The 15432-nt window shown below is 37.1% G+C and overlaps 2 protein-coding genes and 1 long non-coding RNA gene across 13 annotated transcripts; all 3 read right to left on the bottom strand.

Annotated features, from left to right (window-relative positions):
• Nucleotides 1-733: 733 nt before the first annotated feature.
• Nucleotides 734-2711, bottom strand: LOC133732501 (uncharacterized). 5 transcript variants are annotated; one of them, XR_009857157.1, is made up of 4 exons: nt 2622-2711; nt 2450-2512; nt 1480-2246; nt 734-1380 (listed from the first exon to the last, which is right to left on the bottom strand). It is a non-coding gene; the product is annotated as an uncharacterized LOC133732501 (long non-coding RNA). The 5 variants fall into 5 exon arrangements; XR_009857159.1 differs by having other exon boundaries at nt 1480-1726; nt 2026-2246; nt 2450-2706; XR_009857158.1 differs by having other exon boundaries at nt 1480-1731; nt 1977-2246; nt 2450-2706.
• A 1144-nt stretch (nt 2712-3855) lies between these two features.
• Nucleotides 3856-9150, bottom strand: LOC133733353 (poly(A)-specific ribonuclease PARN). Of its 2 annotated transcripts, XM_062160992.1 has the most exons (8): nt 8728-9150; nt 7385-7515; nt 6935-7248; nt 6534-6647; nt 5795-5921; nt 5444-5714; nt 4783-4874; nt 4464-4606 (listed from the first exon to the last, which is right to left on the bottom strand). In XM_062160992.1, exons 1-8 carry the CDS (start codon nt 9078-9080, stop codon nt 4596-4598), a joined length of 1413 nt encoding a protein of 470 aa, XP_062016976.1. In that variant the 5' UTR covers nt 9081-9150; the 3' UTR covers nt 4464-4595. The 2 variants fall into 2 exon arrangements, with proteins under 2 accessions (XP_062016975.1, XP_062016976.1); XM_062160991.1 differs by having other exon boundaries at nt 3856-4874.
• A 321-nt stretch (nt 9151-9471) lies between these two features.
• Nucleotides 9472-15194, bottom strand: LOC133731766 (uncharacterized). Of its 6 annotated transcripts, none has more exons than XR_009856799.1 (20): nt 15006-15194; nt 14767-14829; nt 14543-14605; nt 14215-14369; nt 13906-14019; nt 13523-13588; nt 13124-13207; nt 12956-13042; nt 12592-12683; nt 12399-12459; nt 12132-12191; nt 11821-11881; nt 11418-11525; nt 11173-11291; nt 11029-11100; nt 10853-10938; nt 10567-10663; nt 10259-10392; nt 10003-10099; nt 9472-9920 (listed from the first exon to the last, which is right to left on the bottom strand). XR_009856799.1 is itself a non-coding variant. In XM_062159173.1 (19 exons), exons 1-18 carry the CDS (start codon nt 15145-15147, stop codon nt 10261-10263), a joined length of 1662 nt encoding a protein of 553 aa, XP_062015157.1. In that variant the 5' UTR covers nt 15148-15194; the 3' UTR covers nt 9472-10099; nt 10259-10260. The 6 variants fall into 6 exon arrangements, 3 of the variants coding, with proteins under 3 accessions (XP_062015157.1, XP_062015158.1, XP_062015159.1); XR_009856800.1 differs by having other exon boundaries at nt 10255-10392; XM_062159173.1 differs by having other exon boundaries at nt 9472-10099.
• Between the last annotated feature and the right edge of the window lie 238 nt (nt 15195-15432).

The following is a 15432-nucleotide window of genomic DNA, read 5'->3' on the forward strand; positions in this document are numbered from 1 at the left end:
GATAAGCTTTGAGGCATTGAAATAGACTTGCAACTATTAACTATGTACACCCACAGGAATCAAAGTGAAAACCAATACAAACTATAGATGCTAGCATTGTAATTTAGCATCTTTCGTGGCAGCAAATGAGAAGACATATTGACATGCAAAACCATGAAGAAAATGAAGTAGTCCAATAGCCAATGTCTCGTTACAAACTTTACCCAAAAAACAGAAGTCTTTGGATCTCACAGGGTTCAGCAACGAATATCAGAAAGAAAAAGTGTGCCACATATTTTCTGTTCCATAATCAAGCTTTTGAGGACTTGGCACTTCCCATCCAACAACCTTAGCCTACTAACCTACGGTACTTTACAAACTCAAGATAAAAGAGAAATAATAACAGTCCTATAAGAGAGAGGATAACAGAGTCCAGGTTTATTAGAATCTGTTTACATCCAGTGTAGATCTCCTTTATAATCAGACTCGTTATCCAGGTAAAAGACTGACTCACTAAGACCAAAGAACTACATTATTGTATCATGGCCACACTCGAACCACCAAACTATTACACTTCTATGTACAGCAGCCAAACCACCAAACTTATATTGAAGACGCGCAATGTTTTTAGACCCTATTTGACTAAAATTACCCTGTTTCGTGACTACTAATTGACCTTTTAAGGATAATATTAGTAGTCTTAGCATCTTCTTAGTCTAGTCTGACATATAGATAAACTATTGCAAGAAGGGTATGGTTCGTCAGACAGGGTAAAGCTCTTGACTACTAGAAAAAGTAGATGTACTGGTAAGCTAACCAAACACAGAAGTAAAGATTTGGGTGAGTTTTTATGAGCAATATATATTTTCAAAATTGGCAGAATTCTTCTTTCTTTTTTTTTCTTTTTTTGCCAATCACAGAATTCTTATACACTTAAATTGTCTGCATCAAAAATACCAAAACCAAACCCTGCATGGACTCCTTTTTCTAGACACAAAGGACATTTTCCTTTTCTTTCTTTTTTTGAGGGAAAAAGGACATTTTCCTGGTAAGCTGTAACTTTCTACTTGATGATTGTGTGGATACCAGATCATCAACTTCTGCTCAATAATCTTGAAAAGTCAAACTTCCTCTGTACAGTAATTCTCTATAGTTGACATATACTTGCTTCAATTTTCCACAGCTGCTGCCTCTTTGATTTATTTTCCTTCGAATGCATGACAACTCTGATAATCTCAATAATCTTAAAAAGTCAAATTTCCTCTGTACAGTTCTCCACAGTTGACATATACTTGCTTCAATTTTCCACAGCCGCTGCCTCTTTGATTTATTTTCCTTCGAATGCATCACAACTCTGATAATTGGCATCCTCTTAGTCTTTTGCCAGGTCTCTTTTTCCTACTGCCGAAAAACACGATTATTTTGTCTATAAATCAGAGGTTTACACCAAACTCATAAGAAAGAATAGCAATGACGGTTCCACAAGGAAGATAACTTTACCTTGTTATGTCCTTGGCAACTATTTTATGGAGCTATATTGGATGAGATCATGAGAAGATTTAACATTTGGTCTGATGAAGATCAGATGGTGCTGCCGACATGATCAGTGATGGTGACAGAAGAAGAGAGGGCACACTCCCAACAGTGACAAAGCTCTCTTCCGCCAATGCTGGGTTGTGCTCCCTCTCTTCTGTCAACATAATTCCTCATAAACCATCCACGGATCAATCATATATTCATATCCTCCCTGCACTGGAAACCATGAATCTCTTTAGAATGAGACACAGAGCACAAAAGCTCATAGATCATATGACATGCATATAGGTGCGTACAAACATGCATGTCATTTGCACATTAACATGTCTATCACTTGAACAAACATCCACATAGTACCACATGCGTTCGAAATTCCATCCATCCATAACATAATGTAATTCTTTGGTGACAGATAGAGAATTGAGGTGATAAAACTTGAGTCATTGTATATAAAGACATACATATATAGAGCATAAATAAGAATAATGTAAGAGCTTGAGAAGACTTCACATTATGTGTTGGATGAAGATCGATCATATCGTGCTGGTGATCGAGATGATTAAAGAGGGAATCAAGTGTAGATGATGATGCTGACAGAAGAAGAGTGGCACACTCCCAACAGTGACAAAGCTCTCTTTCACCAATGCCGGGTTGTGCTCACTCTCTTCTGTCAACATAATCTCTCCCTCATAAACCATCTGTACACATCAATGATAGATTACTAATCTCCCCTGCAGTGAAAACCATGAATCCTCTTTAGAATGAAGCATAAAGCACAAAATCTCATAGATCATATAACATGTTTAAATGAATGGTTTGCCTGTAAGTTTTGTAACAAAAATCAGATTCAGAAACATAAAGATCAACTTGGTAAATAGGTCATGACAGACTTAAAAATAAGAAGGAAAATGGAGAGATCAAAGACCCCACATACCCTTAAGGGGTTCTTCAAATTTGGAGCTAAAAGCCATGATCTTCATATAGACATATAGAACATCTGCATAGGTAAAAAAAAAAAAAAAATTGATGGTTTTTGCTCCTCTCCATAAAATTAAGAGAAAGAAGAAACCTCAGAATTATAACCAAAGAGCTCCCTCATCTTATACCTTATACCCAAGAGTACTCTATACTAAATAGTAGAGGCTCGAGTGAGAGATACGTATCAACTACAAACTCTACTTCGTATGAAACAGTTTGCTGGTAGTAGATAGAACACATCTTATAGGGACTTGTCCACCGGCTGCAGTGGGTCACTATTGGACCGTGACCGGCTAGTGAGGTAAAACTGGTTATTTTTCAAGGCCTTTCACTGTCTGTGACGCATTATTTGGAGTTGTTTATATGAGAAACGTATAAATTTTGTGTAACTGAAAGAGGGAGGAGGATGTTGACCGGTTATCCAGGCACTGAAGGTGGAGGATCGAACGTTCAAGAAAAGAGTCTGACCACACCTATTATGCATGATAGGTGGAAATAGGGAGGAACTATTTTCATGATTTTGGAGAAGATCATGAACATTTAACGTGGACACGAACGGTGGTTATTAATTATTATCTTGATTAGGTAATCAATTGTGCATGGCAGAAAGCGACACGACGCTTGGTTCAGTAATATAAATCTCGCCTTTTGCAAAGCCGGTCCTGGGGGCCCTGTTTTCATGATTTTGGAGAAGATCATGACCGTTTAATGTTGACATGAACGGTGGTTAGTAATTACTATCTTGATTAAATGATAATTTTGTATGACAGAAAACGACATGACACTTTGTTCAGTAGCATAAGTCTCGCTTTTACAAATGAGGTATTGAGTTTGACTTTCTTTATGCTCTAACTCACATTATGAGGTATTGATTATCAATCAATCATCAACCTACTGATTCACGAGTTCTCTATAAATGATTTGTTAAATTGAAATAATAATAGTTGATACATGCAAAGTTGCAAACATTAATTGATGCTGTTTATCATTTCTATATCTTTTTCTTCGATAATATCTGTCTTATTCTTGTAGCTAAAAATGGACAATCTGGCCTTTCTGGGCATCGATTCTTCTAGCTAAAAATGGAACAATCCTGGCCTCTCTGGGCGTCGAGTTTAATATTGCTGACTTTTAGAGTGGGTAGAGGCAACCTACTAGAGTAGCTTTCATCAGTCTCATATTCTCAATCAACTTCTACCACGGCAAGTTCAATCAATGTTAAAATCCATTAACGTCCATTCGTGGATGGAATGAGAAAATGCACAAGAAAAATGAAAGGGTAACTCTGATACACTAGATAATTTGATCCAATTGGTAAAAGCTGAACACTGCTGACTTGCCAAAGGCTAAAGCCAACTTAAATGAAAATCAGTAAGACATGTTATGATTACTTGGCTCTCGAAAAAAAATGCCATTTTAGTACAGTGATTTCTTCTGTTCCTGATGCCACATTCCTAATGAAAGTATATATAATTCTCAGTAAATAGAATCTGTATAAATTAACTTCAGCAACTGATTCAGCAAAACCTAGAACCAGTCACAAATTAGTTCTGATCTTATCGCCTCTAGAAGCAATCAAAGAATCTATAATCTTATAGTTTGAGACACATGCAGTAGATGAATCACTCTGCACATTTTCCATGTTCTTTCTTTCAGATTTTTCATCGGACTTTGAAGCAGGATTCAAAGCATTTTTTTCACCTGAACTCTCACATCCTAGGCACAATGATGCCTTAGCTTCGACCAACTTGGTTTTCCATTGGATACCAAATGCCTCTGCCTGATCTGCAAACAAGACTTTTGCGTTGGGTGAACTACAAATTTCTTTGTAAGTTTCATAATCAGCAGCTCGGGTATTTCCACCTTCCAAAAGTCCTGCAAGAGGATGCAAAACCGAGGCAGGACCATCTTTTCTCTCTAAAGTGTCCTTCAAACTGAGAAACTCAGAGACCAATTTCTCCTTATTAAACTGAACAAACACTGCAGTTTCATCCAAGTGATAGATAGATACAACTGAGGTCAGGCCAAAGACTTTGGAGATGCATTCTCTTATCTCTCGTGCCTTGAGCTTGGATGAAAATCCCCATATTAAAGCAATTTTCTCATATGAAATCTGCAAGTAACGTTTTTTGTTGTTCTTAGATCCTACAGACATCGCATTCTTATTTCCAGTTGTTAAATCAATAACATCTCCTTTACTCCAACTAAGGAATAGAAGGTTGATGTGCTTCTGGAGCTTTTCATTGTGGGACAACTTTTCAGAGGGCAAACATGCTTCAAAATCAATACCTAGATGACTGCAGGCCTGAGCAAAGACACATCCTGTCATAAAAGCATCATATCCAGCTTCATGTTTGGCTCCAGAATTCCAGTTGGAGGACCTGCAAACAGATCAATTTGATAGGAAAGAGTTATTGCTAAGGTGTCTCCTCTGCTTTTCTTGTTCTTCAATCATTATTCTAACTGTTGATTTGGTAATTATTGTACTTTGGAAACTATGAGAGTTTCCTATATAAGATGCACCCAATCATGCATCCCATAAAGCCAGTCAATAAAAACAAGCAGACAAATTTTTAAGAGCTGGTCACATCTCATGTATGTCATGCATAGTTGCTCCCTGTCATACCTCAACAGTTATAATTTCAAACCCTACGCCTTTGAAACAGGATCATAAAATTCACATCAGAAAGTTATATTATTAATATCTGTTTTCACTATTTATCTGTCCTTATATTCTTTTTATAAATGTGGCAATAAAAGTCAATGGAGCTATTATGTAAATACAGTATTTTCACTATTTATCTTTTGTTCTTTCCACGTATGGCATTAAAAACGGTAAGACTAGTAACATGGTCATAGCTATTGGCATTGAAAAAGTAAGACTAGTAACATGGTCATAGCTATTGGCATTGAAAAAGTAAGACTAGGGCAGAGAACAGGAGAAGCAAACCTCAAATCATCAACCTGAACCTCAACCTTGACACACAATTGGAATGCCAGATCAGTGCTTTTCGCCCCCAGTGAAATTTGTGGACATAATGATGCAAATGCTGACGAGAGTGATGTTTGGGATTTCTTCATCCGTTGTTGAAGCCCAATATTAGCATTCAAGAGTACTTTGGTGTCAAGGATGTGCGGAAAACACTTGTTAACAGAAGATACAAATTCTTCAGCAGTTGAAGGAAGAGGACCTACAAATTTGCTGTATATATGTGCAATATCTGTATGACAGAAAAAAAGGCATCTTAGCAATTATATAACATAACTAACCTCTTTATGAAACTAAAACTGATATTTGTACCCAGAAAGCAATTGTGACCAACAATCAGCTTTTTTTCTGAGGAAAGAAGGTCAATAACATGACGAAACCCCACCGCAGCTTGAACCTTGGTCTCTGCTTGTCTAAGATGCTCATCCTTCACCTCTTTCTGCAAAAGTTTAGCAAAGAGAAAACTTCAATTCTATGTAAGGTGTACAGATAACCTCACATGACAAGAAATACATAATTGCGTTAATTCTATTTTGATTCTCCCTATTGCACTTGTTCTCATGTTTTTAATATCTCTTATGTTTCTTTGGATGGGTAAGTTAGAAACTGAGAGAAAACTTTAATACAAGGCATCTTTGGAACATTTAAAGGTCACACACATCACATTTCTGTCCAAAGTTCCCCATTTTGGAGAGAGCCAAATAAAGAGTATCCTAATAGAAAGTGAAGCTCCAGTTTCGACATATCTCCTTTCCACTGTTTCCCTCCAGATGTAATGATTCCCACAAGAGAAGCTTCAAAGTTTCTCTTCTCTCTGTTCTTTTATCTCCATTTATCACTCCAAACATACTGTATAAAAGGCCCAAAACATTTAACCACCAAGACCTTTATAAGGAAGGAGAAAAATCAAGGAAAAAGCAAAGTTCTAATGACTGAAAACTATTTGACAAAACATACTAAGTATCCATCACAATTGAAGCACATTTGAAAATTTCACATCAACAGGTACCAAGTCAAGAGCACATCCACCGAGGGGAAATAAATTACTTACCATAAGTGACTCCCTGTCATCCTTCGAATCTGTATGCACAACTAGTTGCTGTTGACATGAATTTTCCCCATTTACCTGAACATAAGAAAGATCTTGGAAATGCCTTCTAATGACCTGCATGAGTTCACTTTTATAATCAGCTTGCTAGAGCCACGATGGTGGGAGGAAAAAGGTTCTTTAGATCCATATATCATCTAGGAATAACTGGAAAAACAAATAAAATAAAGTACTAGAACAACAAATTTGAAACCAAGTTAAAATTATATTTCCTTGAACAATGTATGGTAGAGGTGAATTGAAAAAGTTTAATTCACAAAAGAAAATTAACAAAAGACTACACCAACAATGATATTCTGGACTGCATACTTATAGTAAAAGAATCAGAATGTAAAAGCATTTACCAGTTGAATCAATTTAAGCTGATGAGATGTAAATCCATTTAGACTAAGAGCAGGACGCATCTTGAAAAAAATGGTTTCTAAATGTTGCTGGCGGTCATTTGAGATTCCCTGAAATTGGAACCCTCCATTTTTATTTCTGAACAACCCATCACGCCACTCAGTAAATGTATTCTTCATCCGTTCAGTGAAGAGAGTGTCAGCCATCTTAACCAAAGGGGCATCCCTTACTTCTTTCAACTTAGATCCATCCTCATATGCCAAATGAAAACGTCTCAGTGCTTCATTTTCCTGCCCTCTAGATAAATAAGATATTCCTGAGCATGCCCAACAGCTTAATTTCAGAAACCAAAAGTACCATAAGAAGACTTGATAAATAAATATGCTCATCCATTACATAACTGTACCATAACTCATAAAGTTGAAACAAAATACACACCAAAACTGTAGTACCTTCATGTATACACATATTGAAATCGAACTGGTATTTAGCTAAGAAGTCAATTGATGTAGTCTGGCAGAGAAACTCATAAGTGGGGCTTTCGACAGGAAGCTCTTGACGTGGAAAAACATAGAAATTGTGCCTGCCAAAGTACACATATTAGCAGGTAATAAAACTATATACAACATTTAAACAAACACCTTCTTTATGCAGGAAAATTCTACAAAACAGGGAAAGCTAAATCTTATTATTGGTTGTCATGTCCTTTTTGCGTTTCTTCAAACTACAGCAAATCTCACCTAACCTCCAAATGTAAATGCTCTCATGAATTACTCTTAAAGATACAATGATGGGGATAAGTAGGAAACTAAACTTTAACCAAAAAAAGGAAATCGTTACTTTGCAGCTTTTTTTCTGAAAATTTCAAAAATTGACCTTTTCACTCCAAACACCATGACCAGTACAAAGAACACCCCAAATTAATCAAATTCTCTTTCCCCTCAGTTCTCTTTTCCTCTCAGAAATTTCTCAGGATACAAACACGATAAAAATTCTCAGGAAATAATGAGGAGACCTATATTGAGTATGAACGAACCCCTGCATTACAAAGAAGAACTTTCCCTCCAATTCCATAACCATGAACTACCAATTTCTGATATCACAAAGGGCCAAGAAATGATGATGACTAAAGTGTGACAGAAGCAAATAACCCCTAAATTTCTTTCCTTTGTCCTCAATGTTCTAAGCAGCCAAACAGAACAAACGTAAATGTCAACGAACCCCAACATTGCAAAACTAGAGCTTTGCCTCCAATTTCCTGCCATTACCTACCTATTTCTGATATTACAAAGGGATACTAACTCCATAATGACTAAAGTAATTCCTTACTTCCAGCTGCATTAATCCCTAAACTCCTTATCTTTGTCCTCAATTTTCCATCCAAACAAGAGTATCCTTCCCATTACAAGAACGCGAACGAACCCCTGCATCGCAACACAAGAGCTTTCCCTCCAATTCCATAACCATACCGCCTCATTTCCGATATTACCGACGGTTAAAAAATGATAATAATCTCAAGTGATTTCCGACTTAGCAGCTGCTTTTAACCCCTAAATTTTTCATCTTTTTAACTCAATTTTCTATGCAACCAAAACAGAGCAAACAAGAATGGCATTTCCTACTACAACATTAGCTTTCCCCCCAATTCTATAACTACCAGTTTCTGAAATTACAAAGCCCTAAGAAATTGATCACGATAACTAAAGAATGATTGAAGCAAACGATCTCTAAATTTCTTATCTTTCTGCAAATGATCCCTAAACTGAAAGAGAGAGAGAGGGAGAGAGAGACTGACGGATGAGCAATGAAGGATTTCTTGGAGGAGTCCCAGCGAAAGGGGCAAACGCCGAACTGAAGCACGGCGAACTTCTCCGCCGAGTCCTTGACCTTGAGGTAGCTGACGTCAGAGCGGTCGAACTCCAACGAGTCCCGCCACGGCGCGCTGGTGACTCCGCTCATTTCGAGGTCGACGGCCACGAAGTCGGCGGCGGCGACGTGGCGGCGGAGCTCGACGAGAACCGGCTCGAAGTTCGATTTGGTCACGTTTTTCAGAGGGAACGAGGGTTGTGCGGCGGAGGAGGAGGTAGACTGGGATAGGGCACGTGACAGGGCACGTGACAGCGCCCTCACCGGGCGGTGAGTGTTCATGGTGCGAAGAGCATTGTCTGAGCTCTCGTCTCGGGGTTTAAGAAAGAATTGAGCTTTTGTTTTCGGCAAAAGGTTGAAGATGAACTCACATTTACCTAAACGACGTCGTTTTACTCTATATTAGATGGGCTGGGCCCCACAAGAGAAGCATTTTTTTTTTTTTTTTTTAATAAAGTGCTGGTGCGGCTGCCATGAAGGCTTGATTAATGAAACTGTCAAATACAAGGGAATGACATTGAGCCTAAACCCCTGATTACAATAAGCATCTAGAGTATTTTCCAAAATAATATCAGAAATCTCTACAGGAGACTTGTAAGAATACAAGCACCAACTAGCAAAAAGTGCACAATTAGCTACTTCATTTGCTTTAACATAGCAGTGACATTGTGGATACAAAAAAAAATTATTTAATTAGTTGAGAACATGGATACAAAGAAAGTTCATACGTGTGTAAGAGTTTTCCAAACTCCAAAGGATATGTGATGGTTTGGTTACAAGCATATACTACCTAAACAAATCAGCCTATTCTCTCTTCTTTTCCTTTTATTCTGTTACAAACTTACATATGAACCATCCTTGCAACCATTTACTGTATCGACTCATCCATAGTAGTACGCATTTCCACTGTGCTTCCTGCATAGGCAAAATTAGAGAATCCAACCAAGAGTCAGTGAAGACAGCTATGTCAATCTTGATGCCTAGTGATCCCTCTTCAATGTCGGTGTATAGCATTTTCACTGTACCCATTGCTATTTTGCACAAGTGACTTGGATCATCAGCGCAGGAACCTCTACAAGATGTCGAAAAGGTTGTCTTCCACGCAAATTATCCTTGCGGTGCCTGTTAAAGGACCATTTTTGAAGTGAATATGGCTTTTCAATCAAACAAAAAATGTGAACAGAGCTGATCTCAAGTTCTCAACTAGCTGTCAATTCAGTTCTTTTCCTGGGAGACGGTATTTATTCTCTCGGTAACACTAAATGCAAAACTTGTTCGAACTTATATCCAGAACTCAACTCCTGTTCAACAAAACAAAGAACTCGGGTTATGTTCTCAGGATAACTTGTTCATAAGAAGTTTCACATACGACGTGTAAAACTGTAATCTGATCACCGGTTAATGTTCATTGTAGTGGAATTCACTAACCAAATAAAAATGGAAAGCCTTATTTTACCTACATTTACAAAGATCGACTTAAACGAGCAGCAAAGGCCCCATCCAGGGAATGTTTCACAGGGTTGGAGGAATAGAAACCATGCTCCGTTACGAATTCAGATGGAACATATTTGTCAGCAGGATCTATGCAAAAATACTGAAACCCAAGGAATAGTAGTGATAAGAAAGATGCACAATAATGCATATTTAAAATTCTGAATATGCATTTAGCAGAAAATGTACTTTTGGTACTTGGTAACATGTAACCATATCTGCTTTTATAAGTTCAACATGGAAAGCACTATAAGAAAAATCAAGTTATAGCCCTTACTGGATGCCTGAGAAGAAATGCAGCAATTCTCTCTTCATTCTCTTCCGGATCTATGGAGCAAGTACTGTATACTAAAACTCCACCAGGCTTGACCAATCTGTAATTGAACATCAAAATAATGAGGAAAAACTAAAAAGGTAAATGCATTTGACCAAATGATATATATGTGATCATGTCCTATAGAAAACTTGTAATTGTCAAAAACCAAAAAAGGGGACCGTGTCTACAGTTCATTAAAACTACTCTTACTGAAGAGAGAGAGACAGAGAGAGAGTTTTGTTATTACTGAGAAGCTGCATCAAGGAGCTCATCCTGCAAATTCTTAAGCTCCTCCATATCCTCTAATCTCCTGTTCCAACGCAAGTCTGCCCTCTTCAAAAAGTCAACAAGAGATATAGCATCAAATAACTAGATAAAAGTTGGTGCACAGCCTAAATTAACTTTTAATTCTTATTCAATCACCTTGGAGAGAACACCCAGTCCAGAACATGGAGCATCCAACAGAACTTTATCACACTTCATAGTATTATTGTCCTGGAGAAAAGATAAGAACCATAAGAAATTTGATGTCCCAAAGATCAATGTTGTATAGAGGTGATAACTTACAGCATAACTACGCATATCAGCATGGATAGTGGTGACGACACCATCTACTTGGTGCAACTTAGCCGTTTCTTTGAGGATTCTCAACCGCCCTTCATTTATGTCAATTGCATATACCATACCTGAAACCCAATGATAGTAAAATAAGATTAGAAAGTAAGATCCAATTCATGATACAAGAATAAGAATTCCAAAATTCTTCCACAGTAGGTTAATATAGAAACCTAATAATTTAGATAATGAATTACCTTGGCCACTCAAAAGGGACGCCATGTAAAGAGTCTTTCCTCCAGGAGCAGCACAACAATCAATAATGCTTTCACCCTGTTGCGGATCTACAACAGAAACTACCAGACCTGCAATGAGAATGCAGTATACAGTTTAATAAGATAGCCATATAAAAAGTCAACCAATAATAACTTAAAAACTAGAATATACTCCGAGCAAAATAGAACACAGTATAAATTTCCCTCTGTATACATGAATACATGGACAAATGACATTATTGAAAGAACTATCTAACACGCAAGACGTGTCTGGCAAGCAAAAATAATCATGAAAAAGCCAGCAAGTAACTGAACCTAATAACTTATTCAAATATACTAGCAATTACTAAACTTTTGCTTGAATTATAATTAAGAGATAATTGACCTGCACTCTCGTCCTGTACAGAACATAAACCTTCTTTTAGCAAACCAGCTTGAATTACAATCTGAATCAACAAAATTTAGGTAGTTAGTAATTAAAACCTTTAGCAGCTTCTACAAAAAGTATAGAAATACTGATAGAGAAACTTTAAAATAAAATTAAAAGTAACTAATTTTCACTTTAATTTATTCTCCTAAACTAGCAGCTGAAAATAGACATGTCAGTAATGTCAGCTGCAAGAAGAGGATGGTGCATTGGTACTCCATAGACACAAAACTTGACGTACTGAGAGGAATTACATAGTAAACTCATACCTGCAACCCTTTTTTCATACGGACAAAATCATTCAAATGCAAAGAGAGCTCATGTGGGACCTGAGGTTCAAGAAAATAATATTAATAATCCAAGACCAAGTATCTCTGGCAATAGTTATGCCGGCAAAATCATGTATCCCGCACAATCATGCATGTAGGTTAAGTCCAATTAAAGCATATTATAAGAGGCGAAAGTAATGTTACAAACTTACAACAACTGTTCATTTCAAATTACAGGATTACAAACTGAAAAGGATAATCACGCACCTCCAATAAATTAAGCTTTGTCACAAGGTCAGCTCTTGAAATACCTTTCCCACTGTTTGCCCTGAAATCAGCACCAGCAAAGGCAATCAAGACAAAATCATGTCTAAAGGGCCAGTACAGAGAAAGAAAGAACAGAAAAGAAGATAAAAGAAAAGAAAAGGGGGGAAACAAGAAGAAGGAAGAAAATAAAAACCTTAAGCTGAAACTAGGATCACTATTATTCCATGCCATCAATCTAATTGCTTCTTCTTGTCCCAGATGCTTTGTCCATCGCCTTATCATCCACTATAAAATCAATTAAAATGAGGGGAGGTGAAAACAGATTACCAAGCCAGCTATGCAAGGTTTAGCAACTTTAAAGGAATAAGCTTTAAAGGAAAGCTGCAAATATATTGCAGTATTAATTCTGAGAGGATTTCGATGGTACATCATATATGATAGACAATAGTTCCTCAAATGAATAGCTGTTTACTTTCTATTGTTTAGGTCTATGACAGTCCCAGATTATCCTACTATCCAAAAGACATGTGAACACACAAGCATGACTATATTCTTACTACAGGATGAGAGTACAGAGTGGCAAGAGCACGTGCTTGTGTGCGATCATCACCCTCTACTTTGGGTAGAGGAAGAGAGTTACTTTCCTGCAAACCAAATTCAAAGAAGTTAAATAATATCTTAAAGTAATCACATGATTATAGCATATCAATTTAAAAATGGCAAACCTTAAGTAGAACAAGCTTCCGGAGAATCCCATTGACCATGTTGCCAGCACCATGTCTAAGGGAAATCTTCGCAAGCCTCACATTCTGCAGTTGTTATAAGGAACATGACATTTAGAAAAATCACTCAATAACATACATTGGAGAAAAGTTATAGACATTTTCAATAAAATGGGGGAAGGGACATAGTACTAGAGCCAATATTGGCCAACTTGACAGAAATTTAGAATAAATAAGCTTTCTGAACCCCATGTATGGTACTACAGAATCAGACTTCCTTGGATTTCTTTAAAATCAGAATATTCAGATAAAATTACACGAGGACTTTGTAAACTCTCCAGCTCTCAAAATAGATAAGAGGCAAAATCAAGAAAATTAAAAGAGGAACAAATAGAAGGTCACCTCATCCACAACAGCATACGGTGGCATATTAAGCTTGACAATCTCGTAGAAACCAATTCGGAGAATCTAGATACACAGGTAGAGAGAACCAAAATTAGCTACTTGGACAGAGCCTCCAACTATGACTTGAAAGTAACTGCAATTAATTGCATTTCCACTGTTAGCAGTGCTCAGCACTGATACAATAGATTAATAAATGAAAGGCATCCACCGTATCCTTCTCCTCCACACAATGCAACAATTGCTAAGATTACAAATAATTATATAAAAAATTGGACCACATTGTTGTGATTTCCATATTGCTCACATGCATAATAGTTGCTCACATCCATCACTAAATTGCTGTGAAAATTAGTATGTAATAAAAATTTGAGGGTAAACACCTGTAAAAGAAGTGGTTCCATCCTGCTAAATGTGTTTGCATCACGACATATTGAACTGATCAAATGATCAAGATATCGCTTCCAACGTATGGTGCCTCCAACAATTTCAGTGACCTATAGAGTGGAAATGAAAGTGAAATATAATTAGATCTTTAAGCAAGACATGAGTGCTATTTTAGCTTCAAGAAACTACCATAAATTCATATTCATTTTTATGCTGCATAATTCAAATCCCATTTACAGGTAGACCTTGTTACAGTACCTAACAAACTTAAAGTGCAATAAAAATAAGAGGAAGGGAGAGCTAACCAGTCTAAGATCACGATCCTCTAAATCCCGTGTGCGAAACCCGAGAGTTCTTTCAACATATCCCATCTCATTTTCACCAGAGCCCTTCCCTTTCTCATTGAGAAGATCAGCAAAAGCACCTCCCATCTCTATTCTCATCAATCTCACCGCAGAAACTGAACAAGCCAGAGCAATTCAAAACTAAGCCATCAAAATTCAAAAACAACACAGAGTCCCACGCCCCATACTTCATACCAATTATCCTTACAACACCTCTTCTCATGTTTCTTTCAAAGCCATCAAAAAATGCAAATAAAGGAAACATCCAAATACACACTTAGTCACTAACCAGCTCTGTGAGGAGAAATCTCCGAATTCAGCTTCTGGGTTTTGCGTACCGGATTGAACTGACCTATAAAATCACATACTTTCAGTGACAGTAACAATAAACCACTCTATCATCATAATATTCAAAGCCAGCAAAACAATGCAGATAACATACTCTAAGTTCATTTCACATTAAACCCAAAAGCACTTTCATTTCACATTGAAAATTCCCAAACACACACTTACCACCTCTGTGGGTAGAAACATCGGAATTCAGCTTCTGGGTTTTGCGTGAGGGATATAAATTACCTATAAAGTCACAAACTTTCAGTGACAGTAACAAAAACCAACCCTCTCAAAATATGTGCAACTAAATTTACAGTCCCAATATGAAACAGACCCATCTGGGTTTCACTAAATTAACAGTAAAGAAAGCATTTTGAAAGCCAACTAAGCTCAATAACTGTGGAAAGGAAAGGTTGTACCTTTTCTGGGAGCAGAAATGGATGTCTTTGTTCTCTGCTCCAACTTGAGTGACTTGGATGAAGATGAAGAAGAAGAAGAAGAAGAAGAAGGCCTGTGGGTCTCTGCAGATAGAAGAACATGGAAAGAGAGGACCTGTGACATTGGTGCTGAGTCTCAACTACCTTTTTGAGCGCGCAATTGGATAGAAGTGTTTCCCCAGTTCTAAGTTCTAAATATGATATTATCTTTTAGTGTTTTTTTTTTTTTGGGTGAATTGTAATTTTTTTTTTCCTTTTTACCTTCCACACTACACTTTTTTTTTTTTTTTAAAGGTAATTGGACTGCACCGAATTGCATTTCTCTTTCATTCTTCCTATCTTATTGTTCTCTTCTTTTATATTGTAGATGAGGAGGAAAATAATAAGAATTTCATTAACTTCATTTTTC

The sequence above is a fragment of the Rosa rugosa genome, chromosome 2, assembly GCF_958449725.1.
Source record: "Rosa rugosa chromosome 2, drRosRugo1.1, whole genome shotgun sequence".
NCBI lineage: Eukaryota > Viridiplantae > Streptophyta > Magnoliopsida > Rosales > Rosaceae > Rosa > Rosa rugosa.